General features: G+C 37.6%; 1 protein-coding gene and 1 non-coding gene across 11 annotated transcripts in view; one reads left to right on the top strand and one right to left on the bottom strand.

The window, feature by feature from the left end:
* The window catches only part of HEPH (hephaestin), a 143,291-nt gene that overhangs the window by 56,534 nt on the left and 60,266 nt on the right, over positions 1–26,491 (top strand). For all 10 annotated transcript variants that reach the window (XM_061136809.1, XM_061136808.1, XM_061136807.1 and 7 more), the window contains 3 exons: positions 3,207–3,420; positions 5,589–5,728; positions 6,484–6,615. In XM_061136809.1, the coding sequence (XP_060992792.1) occupies positions 3,207–3,420; positions 5,589–5,728; positions 6,484–6,615 (486 nt within the window). The remainder of the gene's footprint in view (positions 1–3,206; positions 3,421–5,588; positions 5,729–6,483; positions 6,616–26,491) is intronic.
* On the bottom strand, positions 17,256–17,362 carry LOC133053196 (U6 spliceosomal RNA). Its single transcript, XR_009692131.1, has one exon. It is a non-coding gene; the product is annotated as a U6 spliceosomal RNA (small nuclear RNA).

The following is a 26,491-nucleotide window of genomic DNA, read 5'->3' as shown; positions in this document are numbered from 1 at the left end:
TGCCTGACTTGTGGAGTGAAGCTTTCCTAGAAAAGCAGACATTCAAATTGAACTTTCAAAGACTAGTAAACTGTTACCAGGCAAAAAAAGAGGGTGGATGGTGAAGAGGGTATTATAGGCAGTAGGAACCACATGGGCAGTGACTTGAGAGCATCATCTGCCTAGAGAAAGTTATGTAGATTGATTTTATTCATTGGTTTTCAACTAAAGTGGTATACTGGTGTTTGGAAATGTGTGGAATACTTTTAGCTGTCACAATGACTAGAGTTATAGGGGTATGATACTATTTATAGAGTGGGAGTCAGAGATTCTAAAGCTTTCTTCAATATGTAGGACAGCCTTAAACAATGAAGAATAATCACACACAAAATGCTAGTAGCAGCCTTGTTGAGAAACACCAAGAAATAAGATTGAAGAGGTGATAGCAGGAGGTCCTTGTAAAAAGTGATAAGAACCTGACAATGGGTGGGACCAATAGGGATGGAGAGAAGGGGCAGAGTTAAGAGATATTTGAGAGAAAAATGACCAAACTTTGCTAATGGGCTGAGCAAGAAGAAAGGATGTCTGAGGTTTTCAGCTTGTGCACTAGATAGATGGTAGTGTCATGAATTATATGAGCAAACACAGAAACAAGGAAAAGGTACTAAACTTTAGATAGAAAATATTCATTGGGAGCATGTTGAATTTTAAGTTTCTGGTGAAGTCCAGGTGGTGTGGATTTTATAGTAGGGAGCTGCGGGTGGTAATGTAAACATTGGAGGAGAGGTCCAGGCTAGAGAGAGATTTGAGTGTTTTCATGTTGGTGTCCTTTAGCATGCTATAGGAAATAAAAGTTATAGGAAGTTATAGGAAATAAAACTTAAGGCAGAAATCAACATTTAAGTGGTAGAAGGGAAAAGATAAGCAAGAATAAGGAGACAGCAGAAATATTGGTCACTGAGGTAAGAGGAGACTCAGAAGCAAAGAACCGAAAAGTATTAAAAAAGAAGCATCTTGGAGAACAATGTCCATATGAGATGATGTGTTACTCTCAGGTCACATGATTCTTCCATAAAGTCTTCTGTTTCTATTCCATCCAATGATTATCAGACTTTCTTCTTCACACCAACCCCTGAGCTATGACTTTTAGACATTATATACAGTGTATCCAGTCATTCATTTGCACAGAAATTCATTCACTCAACACATATTTAATGCACACTTTCCATGTGCTAAGTCTGGGGTAGAGGGGTGAAAAGATAGACATGATACTTACTTCCAGGGAAGATCTACAACAAACACACAAAAACACATACATAAAATGGTAAGACATTTTCATATCATGATGTATGTCATGAAGGAAAGGAAAGAAATTAATGTGATAAACTGATAGGGGCATTACTTTAGAGACAGTGTTTAGGGAAGGCCTCTTGGAGAATGTGACATTTAAAGCCTAAGTAATGGGGAGGAAGAAGCTATATGAAGATCTCTAAGCAGAATATTCTAAGCAGCGGACCCAGCAAGTGTAAATGTCTCAAGATGGGAATAAACATGTCTTGTTCAAGGGTTGGAAAGAAGGTCAGTATGGTTGGAGTATAAGGAACAAGGAGAAGACTGACATCACATGAAATCATAGAGGTTGGCAAGAATCATACTATATAGAACCTTGTAGATCACAGTTAGGAGCTTTAATTATATTCTGAGTATGAATAGAGCATTTAAAGCAAGAGAACAATGTGTTCTGGATCATATTTGTTAAAGAGGGCCTTGTATCCCTTTTGGAGAATGTTGAAGAGAGAAGGAGAAGCAGAAAAGAGAGTTGTGAGGCTATTGAAGTTTTTCAGGTGAGAGATGATAGTGGCTTTGACTAGAGAAGTGACAGAGTAGAAACAGAACAATGACTGTAAAGGAAGTGATGATAGGATTTATTGATGGAACAGATTTGAGGGATAAAAGAAATAGAAGAGTCAGAAAGTAGATATGGAAAAATATTTTCCATGAAGTTTATAAACTAGTGGAAAGGGTTGTTTTTTAAAGGAAGGAGCACTTAGTCCTTAACCATGTGATCTAGATGAAAAGTGATTTAGAAGTAGAGAAGCAAAAATGTAGAGCACAATGTGGGCTGGAACAGTCAGGAAGGACTGTCTGGAAGAGATGAAAATAGGAATTGGGTCTTGGAGAATGAGTGAACTCCTAAAGATATTTGTGAGGAAGGGGAGGTCTATTCCAGAAAAGTAATAATGAGTGAAAATTTCAAGATAGGAATGAGATATGTGAGAGGGGCAATCAGGGTCAGATTTAGTTAGAGCCCTGGTTGAATTTGGGGCAGAGTGGGAAGTGGGATTGTGTCCATAGTTTGAAGCTAGCTCATAGAAGCCTTTAAAAGCCAGAAAGATTTTGTAGTGGTGGTATAGGCAGTCATTAATAAAATAAGGAATACTGGGGAAATAATGTAAGAAAGTTAGCTTCTCCTGATCAATAGTCCATGAGCCTTTGTGTCCTTGACATAGAAACCTGCATCTTGAGATCAGATACAGGCAGATCTACAATTCAGATATTTATGGCTGATATCCAAACATTTTATTGTAAAAAACCTGGGAAGGCCATTTCAGAGTTCTCTGATGTAAGCATTCGTATGATCAAGAAGTTCATTATATTTATGCCCACCTTTATTAAGACTTGGTAGGAAAGGGAGAAAATTGGTCAATGCCTTCCTTCAAATAATAATTATTACAACTTTATTTACTTGTAGTTTTACTTATTGAACATTTTACACTATAGTATGCTAAGCAATATGTACATATTTTTGTGGTTAATTTTAAAACAATCCCATTAAGTAAAATGCTCCTCACTTTACCATGAAGAAACTGAAATATACAGATGCTTAAAATTTTCCTGAAAGTTATATGGTTAATAAGTGTCAGATAAGATGATTGATTATCCTAGTTTTCTCATAACTGAGGAGTTCCCAGAGATGTTGGACTTTCAGTCCTAAAACTAGAGAAGCCATTGGTAAACAGAGAGGAGTTAGTCATTCTAGTGGCAGGTTTAGTTAACCTCTGTGCTCATTATTCTCAATAAATGTAATAATCTTTTACTTAATGCATAAAAAAACCTTATCTGATGCTGCCTACTCTCTGTGATATGACTAGAGAGAAGTAGGAACTCCTTCAGGCACTATACAGGGGTATTCTGAATTCAGGTTTTGCTCTCTGCTCCCACCTCAGGGACATTTGAAATTTACTGCCAGGCAGGCAGCCATAGAGAAGCAGGGATGAGGGCAATCTATAATGTCTCCTCTTGTCCTGGACACCAAGCCAACTCTCATCAACATTACCAAGCTGCAAGGATCTACTACATCATGGCAGAAGAGATGGAGTGGGACTATTGCCCTGACAGGAGCTGGGAACTAGAATGGCACAACCAGTCTGAGAAGGACAGGTAAGGTTTCAGAAAAGAAGAGATCATGCTTTCAGAAACTCTAAACCAGTTTACTGAAATGGAGGACATTCTGAGATGATGAGGCACTGATCTAAAGTCACCTAATAACATACCAACAAATCTAGAGCAGGGACTAAAACACAGGTAAGGTGGAACTCAGTGCTTCATCTGTGTTGCTATACTCTAGAGCTGAAGTAAAGACCTTGCCCACGTCTTCATGCTCTAAGTCTTGGCCTCCTTTCCTTCTCTCCTCAGAAGTGCTGATATTGGGACTTAAACTTTATATGGAATTTACTTAGGGGACTGAATATTCCAAGCTCAAACATCCCTTACCAAAATGTCATTAAGATAGAGGCTAAACTGAATAGCAGAAAAAGCCCCCCAAAAGTAGCTTAAGTATGTCAGAATTTTATTTCTTGTTTACATACTAGTGCAAATACAAACAAGACCAATAGGAACTAAAATGTCTATTCAGGTTGTAGTCATTCCCAGCTATTAAGAAAGGTGAAGTAAATCCAGGGTAAGCAGCATTGTTTGTGAGGCAATGACTTGAAGTTGTATACATTACTTTCTCTTATACCCCATTATCCTGAACTTATTCATATGGCCATACATAGCCACAAGAAAGTCTGGGAAGTGTAATCTCTGGTTAGGCAGCAATGTGCTCGGATAAAACCTAGGTGATTCTATTACTAAAAAGGAAGGAGGGAAAAATGGAAAGTATGGTCAGTCAGTCAGTCAGTTCAGTCGCTCAGTTGTGTCCGACACTTTGCGACACCATGAATTGCAGCATGCCAGGCCTCCCCGTCCATCACAAACTCCCAGAGTTTACTCAAACTCATGCCCATCGAGTCAGTGATGCCATCCAGCCAACTCATCCTCTGTCGGCCCCTTCTCCTCCTGACCCCAATCCCTCCCAGCATCAGGGTCTTTTCCAATGAGTCAACTCTTTGCATGAGGTGGCCAAAGTATCAGAGTTTCAGCTTCAGCATCAGTCCTTCCAATGAACACCCAGGACTTATCTCCTTTAGGACGGACTGGTTGGATCTCCTTGCAGTCCAAGGGACTCTCAAAAGTCTTCTCCAACACCATAGTTCAAAAGCATCCATTTTTCGGTTCTCAGCTTTCTTCACAGTCCAACTCTCACATCCATACATGACCACTGGAAAAACCATAGTCTTGACTAGATGGACCTTTGTTAGCAATGTAATGTCTCTGCTTTTTAATATGCTATCTAGGTTGGTCATAACTTTCCTTCCAAGGAGTAAGCATCTTTTAATTTCATGGCTGCAGTAACCATCTGCAGTGATTTTGGAGCCCAAAAAAATAAAGTCTGATGCTGTTTCCACTGTCTCCCCACCTATTTCCCATGAGGAAACTATTGTACAGTTTAGCAATTTCTGCTATCATTTATTTTTGGTGTTCTCACTACACTTTGCCAATTATTTGTGTTGATTGTTGAAGGTTGAAGGCTTCTTGCTAACTTTTTCTGCAACTTTGAAAAAATGAATTCCCTTTTCTGGTTTCTGGTTTACTCATCTTTCAAGTGATGTGGTATAATTGAAAGAACTTGACCAGACTTTAATCCAAGCCCTGGTTCCCCTTCTGGCTGACAGTATCAATGAAGATAAATCCTGTCATCCCTGAATCGCAGGATTCTATCTTTAGGATGTACACACCTCATCAGTCTATTGGAAATGCCAAATGATAAAATGAATAATATAGCTCTTTGTAAATAGGAAAACATCTCGTAATGAGAAATCTGTAGGATTTCATTTTTTTCCTACCTATCTCCATCCCTCACCCACCAGCAACAAAAGCAGTTAGTATTCTCCTACCATCTGTATCTTGTCCTTTGTCAGACTAATTTCATCTAAAACATCATTAAGACTGGAGCTAGCATTCAGGGTTTGATTCTTATCCTAGTGTTTTTACCATATTAATTTTACTATAAATTCCTAACTAGATGATGGCAAACAAAGGAACATAAATAAATATTGAAATCTGCCATTTTTAACTGCAGATATGCAGCCAAGGTGGATAATCTGACATAGGAATAGGGCTCTCCTAATATCTGTGCCATGCAGTTGGGTCTGATCTTGCTTTCCCATATCTGAAAATGAGAGGTTAAAGGCCAAGTGCTCATACTACTCATTGGATTCCTCTAGTTATGGTCACATCTTCCTGAGCAACAAAGATGGACTCCTGGGTTCAAGATACAAGAAAGCTGTATTCAGAGAGTATACTGATGGTACATTCAGGGTCCAGCGGCCAAGGACTGGATCAGAGGAACACTTGGGAATCTTAGGTAAGGGAATTCCACTTCCCTCCTAGTGTCTAGAAGCCTGTGATGCTCTTAGGGAGGTTGTGTCATATCAGGAAGCCCTCTCCACTCCTCATTATCCATTTTGTTTATGACATACTGGAAATGTGGTCATATTTTATAAATCATCCATGAAAATAAGCAATCAAATGGAGTTAATTCATGAATTCTGCAGCAATCTGAACCAGGTATTTCTAGGCCTCTGTATCTTGGGATCTATAATAGTGCTACAATTTTTTAAATGCTAAAGGCAAGAGAACTTAAGAGTATCAAAAAGTGGGAAAAGTGGTACAGGGAACCAGTATTACCCTTACACCCTTGCAATTATTGCTTCAGTTTCATAACTTTTATAGGAGCCAATGAGCTTCCTCATTCTTATCATCATACAGAAGATATCCACTGGTCCTTGAAGGGAATCCTCTCTCATTCCTTACCAACAATTATTCCACAGAATTCTGATTATCTAGAACCTTGGGCTATTATACAAAGAGAGGTGGGAGGTGGGGATAATTGGAGGCATAATCTTGTTGAAGTACCCTCATCATGTGGGTAGCAGTATCAGTTGAAGGGCTTCTAAATATAAAAATGGAGTCAGTCATGACTCTCAGTCTTGGGACCCTTTCACAGGGTAAACCCTTAATTCTAGGTAGCTCCTGTGTATATCCCTTTCTTTAATTTCTTTAATGCCCCTGTTTCACTGTTCCACTAATGAGATTTTTTTCTTCTTTTGCATTTACTAGGTCCACTTATCAGAGGAGAGGTTGGTGATATTCTAATCGTGGTGTTCAAGAACAATGCCAGCCGCCCCTACTCTGTGCATGCCCATGGAGTGCTAGAATCTAGCACTGGTTGGCCAATGGCTGCTGAGCCTGGTGAGTGGGAACACTTAGTGAAGGAACATAGGAGCTGAAGCATCTCTGTTTCAGTCTCTGGCTTGTTCCTTTTTTTTTTTTAAAGTATATTCTTAGTGAACAGAAACAGGAATATTTACCAGAACTAAGCCATAGTCTGAATTTGTCTCTATGAAATATTCATTCTTTCAATCTCAGAACAAACTGCCTACCTTAGGTTTTTTGCTTCATCAAAGACATACTTGACACTTGTTACACATGGAGCCTTATACCTTATACCTTAACCCTGAATACAGATTGAGCTTCTAGCCTCTCTAGATCTGGCTATATGTAATCTGAGCTCTTAATCATGACTAGAGTAGCTTGTCCCAGACCACAAACTGATCCTTAAGCCTAGTCATAGATAAAGTTCCTGTCCTCTTAGTACAGACTGAATCCTAACTGCAGTTACATATTAAAATTCTAATACTAAATATAGAATTACCATAATCTTGACTGCATTATCTTCTATTCATTCATTCATTGAATAAACACTTACTGGGGGCCTACTGGGTGAGAAACAATGTTAGAAGCTATGGAAGTTTTGGAGAATAATACTTGTTCATACTCTAAAAAAAAACTTGGGCTATTATTATATAGAGATAAGTAAACTGGTAATTATAATGTAGTGTTTTAGCTCTTAAATAGGGGCTTTAAAAATGTGCCATGGAATTTTAGAATAAGATACCTAATCTAATGTTTGGATGGTCAAGGATGGTTTCCCAAAGTAGGTGATATGTTAGCTGAGATCTAAATCAGTAATTCTCAAACTTTAGCATGCATCAGAATCACCTGAAAGACTTGTTAAATCATGGATTTCTTGGAATAACTCCAGCACCTTTGATTCAGTAGGTCTGGGATAAGGTTCAAGAATGCTATCACTCACAAAAGTTACCAAGTGATTCTGATGTTGCTGGATCAAGAATTACACTTTAAGAACCACTAATCTAAAGAACTGAACTGAACTGAACTGAATCTAAAAATTGAGAAATAAGTATACAGTAAAGGGATAGTGTGGAACAAAAGCAGGGGAAAGGAAGCTCCAGTTGTGGGGAATGAAATATGTAAAGATTCAGTAGTAAAATAGGTGAAATTTGAAGTTGACCAAAGGGTTCCAAAAAGATAAAGTAAATAAAATCAATGGGATTTGATTAATGAATATGGAACATGAGAAGGAGAAGGATTCTTGAATGGTAACATATTTGGAGGAAAATCCTGAAATGTTTCCCAATTTTTGGTCCGTGCAACCAGGTACAAGGGATATCATTCAACAATATAGAGAACATAGGCAGCAACTAATTTGGGATGGGGGAAAATGGGTGATGATGAGTTCACTTTGAATTTCTTGAATTAGAGATGTCTATAAGACAACTAAATAGATATATCTAATAGACATAAAGGTCTGAAGCTCAAAAGAAGGGTATTATCTGAGGTAATAAATGTGAAAAGCGTCAACATTTAAGTAGTAATTGAAGACAAAGAAATAAACAGTCACCCTGGAAGAGTATATTCAATGGGACAGTAGGAATCCTAGAATAAAACCCTAAGGAAAACAAATTTTAAGGGAGGTACTAATTGAAAATTAAACGTGAGAAAAAGTGAGCAAAATGTTAGAAGAAAAACCAGATAAGATGGTACCAAAGATGTTAAAAAGATAATTTCAAAGATGAAGAGGTCAATGGTTTTAGCTTCCTTGGAGAGGTTAAATAACGTAAAATTTCCCATTGGATATAGCATCAGAGGAGTCACTGGTGCTTTTAATAAATTGGTGGGAAAATAAGCCAGATTACAATGGACTAAAGAATAATTGGGAGATCTGGGAGTGAAAACAGTGAGTGTAACTTAATTTTAAAACTTAAACAGAGCAAATTCAGGTGATAAGATAATGGTCTGTAGTTTAACCAAGGGCCAAAGGAAAGTGGGGGTTTCCTAGGTGGTGCTATTGGTAAAGAACCCACCTGCCAATGCAGGAGACTTAAGAGATGTGGGTTCGATCCCTGGGTTGGGAAGATCCCCTGGAGGAGGGCAAGGCAACCCACTCCAGTATTCTTGCCTGGAGAATCCCACGGACAGAGGAGTCTGGTGGGCTACAGTTGATAGGATCGCAGAGTCAGACACAACTGAAGCGACTTGGCACACAAAGTAAAGTGGAGGTGAAGGTTACTGGAATTGAGTAGCCCAAGGCACTAAAAGTCTAGAGTTTTAGACGAGCTATCCATATAGACTTTACAGTCACTCAGAAGAGTGGTGGAGATTGAGGTGGAAAGGAAGATGGTGATCCAGGTACTATAATAATCAATAAATGGTTAAAAAGAGAAAGGGGATGCATTGGAAGCAAGGAAAACATTTAAAAGGCTGTTGTAATAGTACATACAAGTGATGATAATGACTTTATCAAAAGTTATAGGAAATGAGGATTGAGAGAATTAGTTGGGTTTGAAGGATGTTAATGGATAGTCAGGGCTTCCCTGGTGGCTCAGTAGTAAAGAATCCTCCTGCAACACAGGAGACATTGGTTCAATCCCTGTGTCAGAAATATCCCCTGGAAAAGGAAATGGCAACCCACTCCAGTATTCTTGTCTGGGAAATCCTATGGACAAAGGAGACTGGGGACTACAGTCCATGGGGTTGCAAGAGTTGGGCACTACTTAGTGATTAAACCAGCACCACCAATAGATAATCAATAGAACATGATGATTGTACAGGTATTAGGCAGGCAATAAGAGAGATAGTAGAGTTAAGGATAATAAACTGATTTTTTGATTAAGCACCTAGATGGTGGTACCAATAAGAAAGATAAATAAATAAAAAGCAAGAAGTATGGGATATTTTATTGGTTTATTTACTTAGGAAAATATTATGTTTATGGCAGAAAGTGAAGAGGAACTGAGGAGCCTCTTGATGAAAAGTGAAAGAGGAGAATGGAAAAGCTGGCTTAAAACTCCACATTCAAAAAACTAAGATCATGGCATCCGGTCCCATCACTTCATGGCAAATAGATTGGCAAGCAAAGGAAACAGTGAGAGGCTTTCTTTTCTTGGGCTCCAAAATCACTGCAGATTGTGACTGCAGCCATGAAATTAAAAGATGCTTGCTCCTTGGAAGAGAAGTTATGACAAATCAGGACAGCATATCAAAAAGCAGAGACATTACTTTGCCGACAAAAGTCCATCTAGTTAAAACTATGGTTTTTCCAGTAGTCATGTATGGAAGTGTGTTGGATAATAAAGAAGGCTGAGTGCTGAAGAATTGATGTGCTTGAACTGTGGTGTTGGAGAAGACTCTTGAGAGTCCCTTGGACTGCAAGGAGTTTCAACCAGTCCATCCTAAAGGAAATCAGTCCTGACTATTCATAGGAAGTTCTCATGCTGAAGCTGAAGTTTCATACTTTGGCCACCTGATTTGAAGAACTGATTCATTGGAAAAGACTCTGATGCTTGGAAAGATTGAAGGCAGGAGGAGAAGGGGACAATAGAGGCTTAGATGGGTGGATGGCATCACCAACTCGATGGACATGAGTTTGAACAAGCTCTGGGGAGTGGTGATGGACAAGGAAACCTTAATCCTCTCTAAAAATTGTAGCTCAGTAGCCTCTGCTATTTCATCAGTTACTCTAGTTTTGGTGCTAGCTGAAAGAGGGACACATGCCACAATTGGAACTGTAGCCTCTCCTAAAAGTTCATGACAAACGTCCTTTGAAGCAGGCTGGATCAACTCTTCACCAATAGTAAAGGACCTTTTTTTGTGTGTGTGTAAATTAATTTATTTATTTTAATTGGAGGCTAATTACTTTACAATACTGTAATGGTTTTTCCCATACATTGACATGAGTCAGTCATGGGTGTACATGTGTCCCCCATCCTGAACCCCTCTCAACTTCCCCCCATCCCATCCCTCAGGGTTGTCCCAGTGTACTGGCCCTGAGCGCCCTGTCTCATGCATCGAACCTGGACTGGTGATTTATTTCACATAGTAAAGGGCTTCTTAGCTTTAGCAATGTGGTTCAGTTCAATTCATTCGCTCAGTCGTGTCCGACTCTTTGCGACCCCATTCACTGCAGCACGCCAGGCTTCCCTATCCATCAACAACTCCCAGAGCTTGCTTAAGTTCATGTCCACCAAGTTGGTGATGCCATCCAACCATCTCATCCTCTGTCATCTCCTTCTCCTCCTGCCTTCAATCTTTCCCAGCACCAAAATCTTTTCAAATTAGTCAGTTCTTTGCATCAGGTGGCCAGAGTATTGGAGCTTCAGCTTCAGCATGAATCCTTCCAATGAATATTCAGGGTTGATTTCCTTTACGATGGACTGGTTTGATCTCCTTGCAGTCCAAGGGACTCTCAAGAGTCTTCTCCAGCATCACAGTTCAAAATCATCAATTCTTCAGCACTCAGTTTTCTTTGTGGTCCAACTCTCACATCTGTACAAGACTACTGGAAAAACCATAGCTTTGACTAGATGGATCTTTGTCAGCAAAGTAATGTCTCTGCTTTTTAATATGCTGCCTAGGTTTGTCATAGCTTATCTTCCAAGGAGCAAGCATCTTTTAATTTCATGGCTGCAGTCACAATCTGCAGTGATTTTGGAGCCCAAGAAAAAAAAGTCTTTCACTGTTTCCATTGTTTGTCCATCTATTTGCCATGAAGTGATGGGACCAGATGCCATGATCTTAGTTTTTTGAATGTGGAGCTTTAAGCCAGCTTTTGCTCTTTCACTTTCATCAAGAGGTTCCTCAGTTCCTGTTCGCTTTTTGTCATGAGGGTGGTGTCATCTGCACATCTGAGGTTGTTGATATTTCTCACAGAAATGTTGATTTCAGCTTGTTCTCCATCCAGCCCTGCACTGCGTATGATGTACTCTGCATATAAGTTAAATAAGCAGGGTGACAATATAGAGACTTGTGGCACTCCTTTCCCAATTTGGAATGAGTCCACTGTTCCATGTCTGGTTCTAACTGTTGCTTCTTGACCTGTATGCAGATTTCTTAGGAGGCAAGTAAGGTGGTCTGTTATTCCCATCTCTTGAATAATTTTCCACAGTTTGTTGTGATTCACACAGTCAAAGGCGTTGGCATAGTCAATAAAGCAGATGTTTTTTTCTGGAATCTTCTTGTTTTTTCTTTGATCCAACCGAGGTCGGCATTTGATCTCTGGTTCCTCTGCCTTTTATAAATCCAGTTTGAACATCTGGAAGTTCTTGGTTCATGTACTGTTGAAACCTAGCTTGGAGAATTTTGAGCATCACTTTGCTATCATGTGAGATGAGTGCAATTGTGCGACAGTTTGAACATTCTTTGGCATTACCATTCTTTGAGATTGGAATAAAAACTGACCTTTTCCAGTCTTGTGGCCACTGCTGAGTTTTCCAAATTTGCTGGCATATTGAGTGCAGCTCTTTAACAGCATCATCTTTTAGGATTTGAAAGAGATCAGCTGGAATTCCATCACCTCCAATAGCTTTGTTCATAGTGATGCCTCCTAAGGCCCACTTGACTTTGCACTCCAGGATGTCTGGCTCCAGGTGTGTGATCACACCATTTAATTATCTGGGTAAGTTTTTTTTTTTTTTTTGTATAGTTCTTCTTTGTATTCTTGCCATCTGTTCTTAATATCTCCTGCTTCTGTTAGGTCCTTAAATTTCTGTCCTTTATTGTGTCCATCTTTGCATGAAATGTTCCCTTGGTATCTCTAAGTTTCTTGAAAAGATCTCTAGTCTTTCCCATTCTATTGTTTCCCCTATTTCTTTGCATTGACAACTTAGGAAGGCTTTCTAGCCACCAAGAATAATGCTCTCAGTGAGGACACATTTGTTGAATTGGTGACCTTCTATAATTGCTTTTATTCTTCATGTTCACTTTTTTTTCTTTTGAACAAATACAGTGGCTTGTCTTTTAATTCAGGGTGTTTGGTCTTTATGTCATGAAGCAAATTTGAAGGTTTCATGGCTTTTTTGTATAGTGATTGCCACATATTATATAAAGCAGGCTTGGAGAATGTAAATCACCTGTTGCAATGAACCTGTAACCTAAGTAGTTCTCTACATTGTATTTAAATTGAGCTGTCTTTTTGTTGTCTCTCTTAGAGTCTTCTGCTCTGTCATCATTGGGTCTTTTGTAGTTTTCAATGAAGCTCTCCAGTGACATTTTTTTTTTAAACTTATTTTGACTAGTGTTATCCTGTGGGCCTACCAAAGCTGTGACTGAGAAAAGTGTGCAGTTTAGAAAAGAAGCATGGATGGAAGTGCTAAATCAAATAATGAATTGACCATGCATGGACTAAAATAAGTGTCAGATTTTAACTTAAAGCCTCCTGTCAGATGCAGATTGTCACTTGCCACTCAATAATAGGGACTAGATATGAGTGTGCAAGTAATTGATTTATTATTGTCTCTGTACAATCGAACCTCTCTGCTAGTGATAATATGTATTTGTAGCCACTCCCACATCCCCACCTCAGCTCACCCACAGATCATCAGGTATTAGATTCTCATAAGGAGTGTGCAACCTAGATCCCTTACATGCAGAGTCAGCAGTAAGGTCTGCACACCTATGAGAATCGAATGCTGCTGCTTATCTGACAGGAGGCAGGGCTCAGGCAGTAATGAGAGTGATGAGTAGCTGTAAATACAGATGAAGCTTCACTCACTCACTCACTGCTCACTTTCTGCTTTGTGGCCTGGTTCCTAACAGGTCATGGACTGTTGATACTATTTTCACATAGAGTCCTTGGATTGTTTTGCTATCAGGGTAAAGCTGGCCTGATAAAATGTTTAAAAATATTTCCTCCTCTTCTATATTTTGGAAGAATTTGAGAAAGACTGCTGCTAATTCTTTTTTGAATATTTGGTAGAATTCACCAGTGAAGACTTATGGTGTTGGACTTTTATTTGTGGGTACTTTTGTTCACAGATTAAATCTGCTTACTGTTGATCAGTCTATTTAGATTTCTATTTCTTTATGTTCTAGTCTTGGAAGGATGTATGTTTCCAGTAATTTACTCATATCTTCTAGGTTGTCAAATTTGTTGTCATGATATTGTTTCTAGTAGTATCCTGTGACCCTTTTCACTTCTGTATTATTAGTTGTGATATGTCTTCTTTCATTTCATTTTGAACTTATTTTTAATTGGAGAATAATTGCTCTACAATGTGTTCTTGGTTTCTGCCATAAAACCGCATGAGTTGGACATAAGTATACATATATCCCCTCCCTCTAGAACCTTGCACTAACTCCCCATTCCACCCCTATAAGTTGTCACAGAGCACTGGGTTAAATTCCCTGTTGTTGTACAGCAGCTTCCCACTAGCTATCTGTTTTACATATGGTAATGTATAAACTTCGATGCTATTCTCTCAATACATTATCAACCTCTCTTTACCCTGCTGTGTCCACAATCTTTTTTCTGTATCTCTGTCTCTATTCCTGCCCTGCATATAGGTTCATCCATACTGTTTTTCTAGATTCCATATATATGTGTTGATATGCAATATTTGCCTTCCTTTTTCTGACTTACTTCACTCTGTATAACAGGTTCTAGGTTCATTAACCCCAATTCAACTGACTCAAATTTATTGCTTTTTATGACTGAGTAACATTCCATTGCGTGTGTATACACACACACACACACACACACATATGCACACACACTTCTTTATCTATTCATCTGTCAGTGGACATCTAGGTTGCTATCATGTCCTGGCTATTATTAATAATGCTGCTATAAACATCGGGGTACATGTGTGGTTTTGAATTATAGATTTCTTAGGGTATATGCATAGTAGTGGGATTGCTGGGTTATGTGGTAGTTTTATTCCTACTTTTAAAAGGAATCTTCATAATGTTCTCCATAGGGGCTCTATCAATTTACATTTCCACCAACAATGAAAGAGGGTTCCCTTTTCTCCACATCCTTTTAAGCCTCCAACGAATAAAAATAAATGAAAAAAAAAGCAAATGCTTTGATGATGGCCATTCTGACCAGTGTGATGTGATACCTAATTGTACTTTTGATTTGCATTTCTATAATAATGAGCTAGGAACTTACAAGTGGCTCAGTGGTAAGGTGTGATGCAGGAGATGAAGGAGATATGGGTTCAATCCTGCATCAGAAAGATTCCCTGGAAGAAGGCATGGCATCCCACTTCAGTATTCTTACTGGGAAAGGCCCATGGATGGAGGAACCTAGTGGATTACAGTCCAAAGAGTGGCAAAGAATCAGACACAACTAAAGCAACTCAGCGTGCAATAATGAGCTATGTTGAGCATCTTTTCACATGTTTATTGGCTATCTGTATGTGTTCTTTGGAGAAAAAGTCTGTTTAGGTCTTCTGCCCTTTTTTTTTTTTTAATTATTTTTATTAGTTGGAGGCTAATTACTTTACAATATTGTAGTGGTTTTTGTCATACATTGACATGAATCAGCCATGGAGTTACATGTATTCCCCATCCTGATCCCCCCTCCCACCTCTCTCTCCACCCGATCCCTCTGGGTCTTCCCAGTGCACCAGGCCAGAGCATTTATCTCATGTACCCAACCTGGGCTGGTGATCTGTTTCACCATAGATAATATACATGTTTCGATGCTGTTCTCTAGAAACATCCCACCCTTGCCTTCTCCCACAGAGTCCAAAATTCTGTTCTGTACATCTGTGTCTCTTTTACTGTTTTGCATATAGGGTTATCATTACCATCTTTCTAAATTCCATATATATGTGTTAGTATGCTGTAATGTTCTTTATCTTTCTGGCTTACTTCACTCTGTATAATGGGCTCCAGTTTCATCCATCTCATTAGAACTGACTCAAATGAATTCTTTTTAATGGCTGAGTAATATTCCATGGTGTATATGTACCACAGCTTCCTTATCCATTCATCTGCTGATGGGCATCTAGGTTGCTTCCATGCCCTGGCTATTATAAACAGTGCTGTGATGAACATTGGGGTGCACATGTCTCTTTCAGATCTGGTTTCCTCAGTGTGTATGCCCAGAAGTGGGATTGCTGGGTCTTATGGCAGTTCTATTTCCAGTTTTCTAAGAAATCTCCACACAGTTTTCCATAGTGGCTGCACTAGTTTGCATTCCCACCATCAGTGTAAGAGGGTTCCCTTTTCTCCACACCCTCTGCAGCATTTATTGCTTGTAGACTTTTGGATAGCAGCCATCCTGACTGGCGTGTAATGGTACCTCATTGTGGTTTTGATTTGCATTTCTCTGATAATGAGTGATGTTGAGCATCTTTTCATGTGTTTGTTAGCCATCTGTATGTCTTCTTTGGAAAAATGTCTGTTGAGTTCTTTGGCCCATTTTTTGATTGGGTCATTTATTTTTCTGGAATTGAGCTGCAGGAGTTGCTTGTATATTTTTGAGATTAATCCTTTGTCTGTTGCTTTGTTTGCTATTATTTTCTCCCAATCTGAGGGCTGTCTTTTCACCTTGCTTATAGTTTCCTTTGTTGTGCAAGAGCTTTTAAGTTTCATTAGGTCCCATTTGTTTATTTTTGCTTTTATTTCCAATATTCTGGGAGGTGGGTCATAGAGGATCCTGCTGTGATTTATGTCGGAGAGTGTTTTGCCTATGTTCTCCTCTAGGAGTTTTATAGTTTCTGGTCTTACATTTAGATCTTTAATCCATTTTGAGTTTATTTTTGTGTATGGTGTTAGAAAGTGTTCTCGTTTCATTCTTTTCCAAGTGGTTGACCAGTTTTCCCAGTACCACTTGTTAAAGAGGTTGTCTTTTTTCTGTTGTATATCCTTGCCTCCTTTGTCGAAGATAAGGTGTCCATAGGTTTGTGGATTTATCTCTGGGCTTTATATTTGTTCCATTGATCTATATTTCTGTCTTTGTGCAAGTACCATACTGTCTTGATGACTGTGGCTTTGTAGTATAGTCTGAAGTCAGGCAGGTTGATTCCTCCAGTTCCACTCTTGTTTCTCCAGATTACTTTGGCTATTCGAGGTTTTTTGTATTTCCATACAAATTGTGAAATTATTTGTTCTAGTTCTGTGAAAAATACCATTGGTAGCTTGATAGGGATTGCATTGAATCTATAGATTGCTTTGGGTAGTATAGCCATTTTGACAATATTGATTCTTCCAACCATGAACATGGTATATTTCTCCATCTGTTTGTGTCCTCTTTGATTTCTTTCATCAGTGTTTTATAGATTTCTATGTATAGGTCTTTTTTTTCTTTAGGTAGATTTATTCCTAAGTATTTTATTCTTTTTGTTGCAATGGTGAATGGTATTGTTTCCTTAATTTCTCTTTCTGTTTTCTCATTGTTAGTGTATAGGAATGCAAGGGATTTCTGTGTGTTATTTTTATATCCTGCAACTTTACTATATTCGCTGATTAGCTCTAGTAATTTTCTGGTAGAGTCTTTAGGGTTTTCTATGTAGAGGATCATGTCATCTGCAGACAGCGAGAGTTTCACTTCTTCTTTTCCTATCTGGATTCCTTTTACTTCTTTTTCTGCTCTGATTGCTGTGGCCAAAACTTCCAAAACTATGTTAAATAGTAGTGCTGAGAGTGGGCACCCTTGTCTTGTTCCTGATTTCAGGGGAAATGCTTTCAATTTCTCACCATTGAGGGTAATGCTTGCTGTGGGTTTGTCATATATAGCTTTTAAAAATATGGAATGCTTCACGAATTTGCATGTCATCCTCGTGCAGGGGCCATGCTAATCTTCTCTGTATCATTCCAATTTTAGTATATGTGCTGCCGAAGCAAGCACTTTCTGCCCTTTCTTAAAGTGGGTTATTTGTTTCTCTGATACTCAGCATCATAAGCTGATGTATATTTTAAAGATTAATACTTTGACATTTGTTTCATTTACAATTATTTTCTCCCATTCTGAGAGTTGTCTTTTCATCTTGTTCATAATTTCCTTTGATGTGCCAAAACTCTTGTTTAATTAAGTCTTATTTGTTATTTTTATTTTTACTTCCATTGCATTATGAGATGAGTCAAAGAGAATCTTGTGCAATTTATGTCAAAGAATGTTCTGTCCGTGATTTCCTCTAAGAGTTTTATAGTTTCTTACCTTACAGTTAGATCTTTAATCCATTTTGATATAATTTTTGTGGATGGTGTTAGGAACTGTTTTGTTTTCATTCTTTTACATGTTGCCATCCGGGTTTCCCAACACCACTTATGGAAGAGGCTCTGTTTCCTCCATTGTATATTCTTGCCCCTTTACCAAAGATACGGTGCCCATAGATGTGGATTTATTTCAGGGCTTTCTATCTCTTTCTATTGATCTATATTTCTGTTTTGGTGAAAGTACCATAATGTTTTGATTACTGTACCTTTGTAGTATAGTTTGAAGTCATGAAGGATGATTCCTCCAGCTCCATTTTTCTTTCCAAAGATTACTGTTGCTATTCCAGACCTTTTGTGGTTCCATGCAAATTGTTAATTTTTTTTTGTGTGTTTCAGTTCTCAGGAAAATGCCATTTTTAATTTGCTATGGATTGCATTGACTCTGTAGAATGCTTTGAGTAGTATAGTGATTTTCATGATGTTGATTTTTCTGATCCAAGAACATGATACATATCTCGACTTTTTGTGTTATCTGTTTTATTTCATCAGTGTCTTATAGTTTTCTGCATATAAGTCTTTTGTCTCCTTAGGTAGGTGTATTCCTAGATATTTTATGTATTTATTTATTTATTGTTGCAATAGGGAATGGGATTGTTCTTACAATTTCTCTTTCTGATTTTTTGTTGTTAGTGTATAGGAATTCAAGGGATTTCTGTGTATTGATTTTCCATACTGTCACTTTATTAAATTCATTGATTAGCTCTAGTAAGTTTTTGATGGTATATTTCAATTCACTTCAGTTCAGTTCAGTCGCTCAGTCTTGTCCGACTCTTTACGACTCCATGAACTGCAGCATGCCAGGCCTCCCTGTCCATCACCAACTCCCGGAGTTTACCCAAACTCATGTCTATCGAGTCGGTGATGTCATCCAGCCATCTCATCCTCTGTCAGCCCCTTCTCCTCCTGACCCCAATCCCTCCCAGCATCAGGGTCTTTTTCAATGAGTCAACTCTTCTCATAAGGTGGCCAAATTATTGGAGTTTCAGCTTCACCATCAGTCCTTCCAATGAACACCCAGGACTGATCTCCTTTAGGATGGACTGGTTGGATCTCCTTGCAGTCCAAGGGACTCTCAAGAGTCTTCTCCAACACCACAGTTCAAAAGCATAAATTCTTCAGCGCTCAGCTTTCTTTATAGTCCAACTCTCATATCCATACATGACTACTGCAAAAACCATAGCCTTGACCAGACGGACCTTTGTTGGCAAAGTAATGTCTCTGCTTTTTAATATGCTGTCTAGGTTGGTCATAACTTTCCTCCCAAGGAGCAAATGTCTTTTAATTTCATGCCTGCAGTCACAATCTGCACTAATTTTGGAGCCCCTCAAAATAAAGTCAGCCACTGTTTCCCCATCTATTTGTCATGAAGTGACGGGACTGGACGCCATGATCTTTGTTTTCTGAATGTTGAGCTTTAAGCCAACTTTTTCACTCTCCTCTTTCACTTTCATCAAGAGGCTCTTTAGTTCTTCACTTTCTGCCATAAGGGAGGTGTCATCTACATATCTTAAGTTATTGATATTTTTCCTGGCAATCTTGATTCCAGCTTGTGCTTCATTCAGCCAAGCATTTCTCATGATGTACTCTGCATATAAGTTAAATAAGCAGGGTGACAATATACAGCCTTGACATACTCCTTTTCCTATTTGGAAGCATTCTGTTGTTCCGTGTCCAGTTCTAGCTGTTGCTTCCTGACCTCTATTCAGGTTTCTCAAGAGGCAGGTCAGGTGGTCTGGTATTCTCATTTTATTTTGCAGTTTCTTGTGGTCCACACAATCAAAGGCTTTGGCAAAGTCAATAAAGTAGAAATATATGTTTTTCTGGAACTCTCTTGCTTTTTTGATGATCCAGCAGATGTAGGATTTTCCTTATATGGTATCATGTCATTTGCAAATAGTGAGAATTTTACAGCTTTTCCATTCTGAATTTGTTTTATTTATATTCCCTCTTTTATTGCAATGGATAGGACTTCCAAAACTATGTTGAATAATAGTGGAGAGATTGAACACTCTTGTCTTGTTTTTGATCTTAGAGGAAATGGTTTCAATTTTCCACCATTGAGAATAATGTTTGAATGGGTTTGCCATATATGGCCTTTATTATCTTGAGGTACTTTCATTCTATAACCATTTTCTGGAGAGGTTTTTTTAAATCATAAATATGTTTTGGATCTTGTGTAAAGCTTTTCCTGTATCTGTGGAGATTACCATATTATTTTTATCTTTCAATTTGTTAATATGGTGTATCACATTGATTGATTTGCATATATTGAAGAATACCTGTATCTCTGTGATAAACCCCACTTGACCATCTAGTATCATGCTTTCAATGTTTTGTTGGGTTCTGTTTTCCAGTATTTTGTTGAGGATTTCACATCTATATTCATCAGAGATACTGGCAAATAATTTGCTTTTTTTGTGATATTTTTATTTTGGTATCAGTGTGATGGTGGCCTCATAGAAAGAGCTTGGGAGTGTTCTTCCTTATGCAGTTTTTTGAAAGATTGAGAAAGACAGATGTTAGCTCATCTCTAAATGTTTGAGAGAATTTGCCTGTGAAGCCATCTTGCTCTGGGCTTTTGTTTTTTGGGAGATTGTTTTAAAAATCAGTTTCAATTTCAGTGCTTGTGTTTTGTCTATTTACATTTTCCATTTCTTCTTGGTTCAGTCTTGAAAAGTTGTACTTTTCTAAGATTTATCCATTTTTTAAAAAAAAAATTTCATATAATTGTTCATAGTAGTCCTTATGATCCTTGGTATTTCTGCATTTTCTGCTGTATCCTCTCCTTTTTCTTACTGATTTTATTGGTTTGAGTCTTCTCCATTTTTTCTTGATGAGGCTGGCTTATGGATTGTTAATTTTGTTGTTTTATTGATCTCTGCTATTGTTTCCTTTATTTCATTCTCATCTATTTCTCCTCTGATCTTTATGATTTCTTTCCTTCTACTAACTTTGTTTTGTTGCTGTTATTGTTCTTTTTCTGGTTGCTTTGAATGTAAGGTTAAGTTGTATATTTGATGGTTTTCTTGTTTCTTGAGATAAGAATGTCATGCTATAAACTTCCCTCTTAGAAATGCTTTGCTGCATCCCGTGGGTTTGGGGTCATCATGTTTTCATTGTCATTTGTTTCTAGTTTTTTTTTTTTTATTTCCTTTTATTTTTTTCAGTAAACTCTTGGTTATTTAGAAACATATCATTTATCCTATATATTTGTGTTTTTTAAATGGATTTTTCTTGTAATTGATATCTAAACTCATAGTGTTGTGATCAAAACAGATGCTTGATATGACTTCATTTATCTTAAATTTACCAAGAATTAACCTGTGATCCAAGATGTGATCTATTCTGGAGAATGTTCCATGTGCACTTGATAAAAAGTATATTGTCCTGATTTTGGTGATATTTCCTGTAGATATCAATTAGGTCCATCTGATCTAATGTGTCACTCAATGCTTGTATTCCTTTATTAATTTTCTGCCTGGATGATTGATCCATTGATGTAAATGTGGTGTTAAACTACCATACTATCATTTTGTTGCTGTCATTTTTTTCTTTTATGTATGTTAGTGTTTGCCTTATGTATTGAGGTTCTTTTAGGTTGGGTGCATAAATATTTACAATTGTTATGTCTTCTTCTTGGATTGATCTCTTGATTATTGTGTAGTGTCCTTCCTCATCTCTTGCAATATTCCTTATTTAAAAGTCTATTTTACCTGATTTAAGAATTGTTGCTCTGGCTTTCTTTTGATTTCCATTTGCATGAGGTATCTTTCTTCACCCCCTTACTTTCAGTCTGTATATATCTCTAGGTATTAAGTGGGTCTCTTGTAGACAGCATATATAAAGGTTTTGCTTTTGTATGCAGTCAGCCAGCCTTTGTGTTTTGGTTGGAGGATTTAATCCATTTACATTTAAAGTAATTATTGATATATACATGTATTCCTTTTGACATTTTCTTAATTGTTTTTGGGCTTCCCTGGGTGGCTCACACGGTCAAGAATCCTGCAATGCTGGAGACCTGGGTTTGATCCTTGAGTTGGGAAAATCTCTTAGAGGAGGGATTTTTGTTTTCAGTTTGTTAATTTTGATTTTTGTTGATTTTGATTTTTTGATTTTTGTTTTCAGTTTGTTTTTTGTATATCTTTTCCTTCTCTTATGTTTTTGGCCTAGAGAAGTCCTTTTAACATTTGCTCTAAAGCTGGTTTTGTGGTGCTGAATTCTCTAAACTTTTGTTTGTCTTTAATATTTTGATTTCTCCATTAATTTTGAATAAGATCCTTGATGGTTAGAGTTATCTTGGTGGTAGGCTTTTTCCTTTTTCTTTCTTTTTTTAGTCTCTCCCTACTTTATTTTATTTATTTATTTTTATTATTTTAATTGGAGGCTAATTACTTTATGATATTGTGGTGGTTTTTACCATATAGTCACATGAATCAGCCATGAGCATACATGTGTTCCCCATCCAGACCCTCCCTCCCCATTCCATCTCTCAGGGTCATCCCAGTGCACCAGCCTTGAGCACCCTGCCTCATGCATTGAAGCTGTACTGGCAATCTATTTCACATATGATAATATATATGTTTCAATGCTATTCTCTCAAATCATCCCACCCTCACCTCCCACAGAGTTCAACAGTCTGTTCTTTACATCTATGTCTCTTTTGCCACATATAGGGTCATCATTACCATCTTTTTAAATTCCATATATATATGTGTTAATATACAGTATTGGTATTTTTCTTTCTGACTTACTTTGTGCTGTATAATAGGTTCCAGTTTCATCCACCTCATTAGAACTGATTCAAATGCACTCTTTTTAATAGTGGAGTAATATTCCATTGTGTATATGTACCACAGCTTTCTTATCCATTCATCTGTCAATGGACATTTAGGTTTCTTCCATGTCTTGGCTACTGTAAACAGTGCTGTGATGAACATTGGGGTACACGTGTCTCTTTCAATTCTGGTTTCCTCGGCGTGTATGCCGAGGAGTGGGATTGCTGGGTCATATGGCGGTTCTATTTCCAGCTTTTTAAGGACTCTCCACACTGTTCTCCATAGTGGCTGTACTAGTTTGCATTCCCATCAACAGTGTAAGAGGTTTCCTTTTTCTCTGCACCCTCTCCAGCATTTATGGTTTGTATACTTTTTAATAGCAGCCATTCTGACCAGTGTGAGATGGTACCTCATTGTGGTTTTGATTTGCATTTCTCTAATAATGAGTGATGTTGAGCATCTTTTCATGTGTTTGTTAGCCATCTGTATGTCTTCTTTGGAAAAATGTCTGTTGAGTTCTTTGGCCCATTTTTTGATTGGGTCGCTTATTTTTCTGGAATTGGGTTGCAGGTGCTGTTTGTATATTTTTGAGATTAATTCTTTGTCAGTTGCTTCATTTGCTATCATTTTCTCCCATTCTAAATGCTGTCTTTTTACCTTGCTTATAGTTTCCTTCTTTGTGCAAAAGCTTTTAAGTTGAATCAGGTCCCATTTGTTTATTTTTGCTTTTATTTCCATTACTCTAGGAAGTGGGTAATAGACAATCCTGCAGTGATTTATGTCAGAGAGTGTTTTGCCTATGTTTTCCTCTAGGAGTTTTATCGTTTCTGATCTTACATTTAGATCTTTAATCCATTTTGAGTTTATTTTTGTGCATGGTGTTAGAAAATGTTCTAGTTTCTTTCTTTTATAAGTGGTTTACCATTTTTCCCAGCACCACTTGTTAAAGATATTGTCTTTTCTCCATTGTAAATTCCTGCCTCCTTTGTCAAAGATAAGGTGTCCCTAGGTACATGGATTTATCTCTGGGCTTTCTATTTTGTTCCATTGATCTATATTTCTGGCTTTGTGCCAGTACCATACTCTCTTGATGACTGCAGCTTTGTAGTAAAACCTGAAGTCAGGCAGGTTGATTCCTCCAGTTTCATTCTTCTTTCTCAAGATTGCTTTGCCTATTCAAGGTTTTTTGTAATTCCATACAACTTGTGAAATTATTTGTTCTAGTTCTGTGAAAATTACCGTTGGTAGCTTGATAGGGATTGCGTTGAATCTATAGATTGCTTTGGGTAGCATACTCATTTTCACTATATTGATTCTTCCAATCCATGAACACAGTATATTGCTCCATCTATTTGTGTCATCTTTGATTTCTTTCATCAGCATTTTATAGTTTTCTATATATAGGTCTTTTGTTTCTTTAGGTAGATTTATTCCTAAGTATTTTATTCTTTTCATTGCAATGGTGAATGGAATTGGTTCCCTAATTTCTCTCTCTGTTTTCTCATTGTTAGTATATAGGAATGCAAGAGGTTTCTGTGTGTTAATTTCATATCCTGAAACTTTACTGTATTCATTGATTAGCTCTAGTAATTTTCTGGTGAAGTCTTTAGAGTTTTCTATGTAGAGGATCATGTCATCTGCAAACAGTGAGAGTTTTACTTCTTTATTTCCAATCTGAATTCCTTTTATTTCTTTTTCTATTCTGATTGCTGTGGCCAAAACTTGCAAAACTATGTTGAATAGTATTTCTTTTAATGCATCTTTCCACTCCCTCTGGCCTGCAGAGTTTCTCCTGAACAACAATCTCTTAACATTATGGAAATTCCTCTTGTGTGTTACTTGTTGATTTCCTCTTGCTCTTTTATTTTTTATTTGTGTTTAATTTTTATTAGTTTGATCATTATGTGTCTTGCTGTGTTTTTCTTTGACTTTATCCACTATGGGACTCTGCATTTCTTGTACTTGTTTAACTATTTCCTTTCCCATGTTAGGAACATTTTCAACCAAAATCTCTTAAAAATTATTTTCTCAGATCTTTTGTCTTTCTTGTCTTCTTCTGATAAACTTAATAATTCAATTGTTGGAGTGTTAAATATTTTGCCAGATGTCTTTATTTTGCCCTTCTACAGTTTTTTTCCACCTTTGTGTTTTCCAGTTCACTTATCACTTCTGCCTCAGTTTTTCTGCTACTAATTCTCTGTAGAGTATTTGTAATTTCAGTGATTGTGTTGTTTGTTGCTGTTTATTACTGTTTTCCTCTAGATCCTTGTTAAGTGTGTTAAATGATTCTTGCTTTTTCTTATATCATATTTTCAAGATTTTGTATCATAATAATTATCCTTACTCTTAATTCTTTTTCAGGTAGTTTGCCTATTTCCTCTTCATTTATTTGATCTTGTACATTTTTAGCTTTTTCTTCCATTTGCACATTATTTCTTTGTCTTTTCAATTTTTTCCCCTAACACTTTGTTTGAGGTCTCCTTTACCCAAGCTATAGGTTCATAGTACTTTCCAAGTTTTCTGCCCCTGTTGGGTGAAGTTGTTCCAGTGGTTTTTGTAAGCTTCATATTGGGAGGGATGTGTGCCTTTCTTCTGATGAGAGAAGATGAATTTTTCCCTCTGATGGGAAGGGCCTTGTGAGGTAGTGTGTTTTGAGTTTTCTGTAGGCAGCCTGTCTGCTGATGATTGCCTTTAGTTCCTGTCTTCTTATTGTTTGGGTTGGACATGTGGGGCTGGGTGCTGCAGGCAGTTGGGTTGTGCTGTGTCTTGTATTTGGATGGAGGTGTTTGTGGGAGTTCTCACTGATTAGTACTCCCTGGGGTCAGGAGTTCTCTGGCAATCTTGTGTCCTGGACTCAGCATTCCCACTCAAGGGGCTCAGTCCCTACTTTTGGTTGGGGAACTAAATCCCACAAGTCATTTGTCATGGCAGTAAAGGGGATTAAAACAAACACACAAAAAGCAAAATAGATAAATAAAAGATACAAAAAATGAAACCCAGAAAAATGGTAAAAGCAAAATCAGGCAAATAGAAAAACGAAGGAACACATGCACACATACACAAACAAAACCAAAACAGACCAAAGAAAACACAGTACAAGAGAGTGATCTGGTGAGCAAAAGAAATTAAAAAAAATAATATCAACCAATTAAAAACTAAGCTAACTGAAGCACAAAACAGAAAACAAAACCACATCAGAGCCAAGTAAGGACTAAAGCAAAGGAAACAAGAAAAATGAACAAAAATGGTGAAAAAGGATAAAAAGATAAAAGCAAAGTTAAATAAAAGTATACAGAAATGTCTATGTATCAAAGAAAACTTGCAAGAAAATAATCAAAAAATACCAAATTAAAAAAAATAAATTAAAACAATAAAGTATCATCAACAGATGTTGCAATATATAAAGGAAATAAAAACTGTGATTTTTAAAAAGTTCCCAAAAACCTAAATAGAAATCATGAAAATAACAACCTCAACAAGAGAGAGAAAAAGAAGAGGAAAAATGAAAACAAAAATCCAGAACCAACTACAGAATGACTCAAACATAAGAATGATACTAATTTTTTTTCCCGCCTCTGGTCTCAGCTGTCAGCATCCTTTTCCCTGCTGTGAGCCACAGCCTTCCCCCTCCATAGGGAGCCCTCCAGCTTCCTAGAGGGCACTCCTATGCTGGGAGACAGGTCTTTGTACATGCTATGGGGACAGCTCAAACTCTAATCTGGTCCTATGCCTGTGTGTTCTTGCCTCCAAAGTCCACAGCTTCCAGAGCTAGAGTGTTTTCTTTTGTGGGAACATTCATTGTCCTTTTATATAATCTGTAGACAGAGTCTACTAGGTTATCATGTAGATTTAACTGGCAGCTTATACAGCTGATGGAAAGGTTTTTGATCCTCTTCCTTAGTTGCTCCACCTCTGGAGCTCAGTTGTGGCTTTATCTTCACCTCTGCATATGGATAATTCACTGGACTTTGCTCCGGAGGTGGCCC

The sequence above is a fragment of the Dama dama genome, chromosome X, assembly GCF_033118175.1.
Source record: "Dama dama isolate Ldn47 chromosome X, ASM3311817v1, whole genome shotgun sequence".
In the NCBI taxonomy this organism is placed as follows: domain Eukaryota; kingdom Metazoa; phylum Chordata; class Mammalia; order Artiodactyla; family Cervidae; genus Dama; species Dama dama.
The sequence above is the reverse complement of the archived record's forward strand: the minus strand, read 5'-3'. Positions and strand labels throughout refer to the sequence as shown.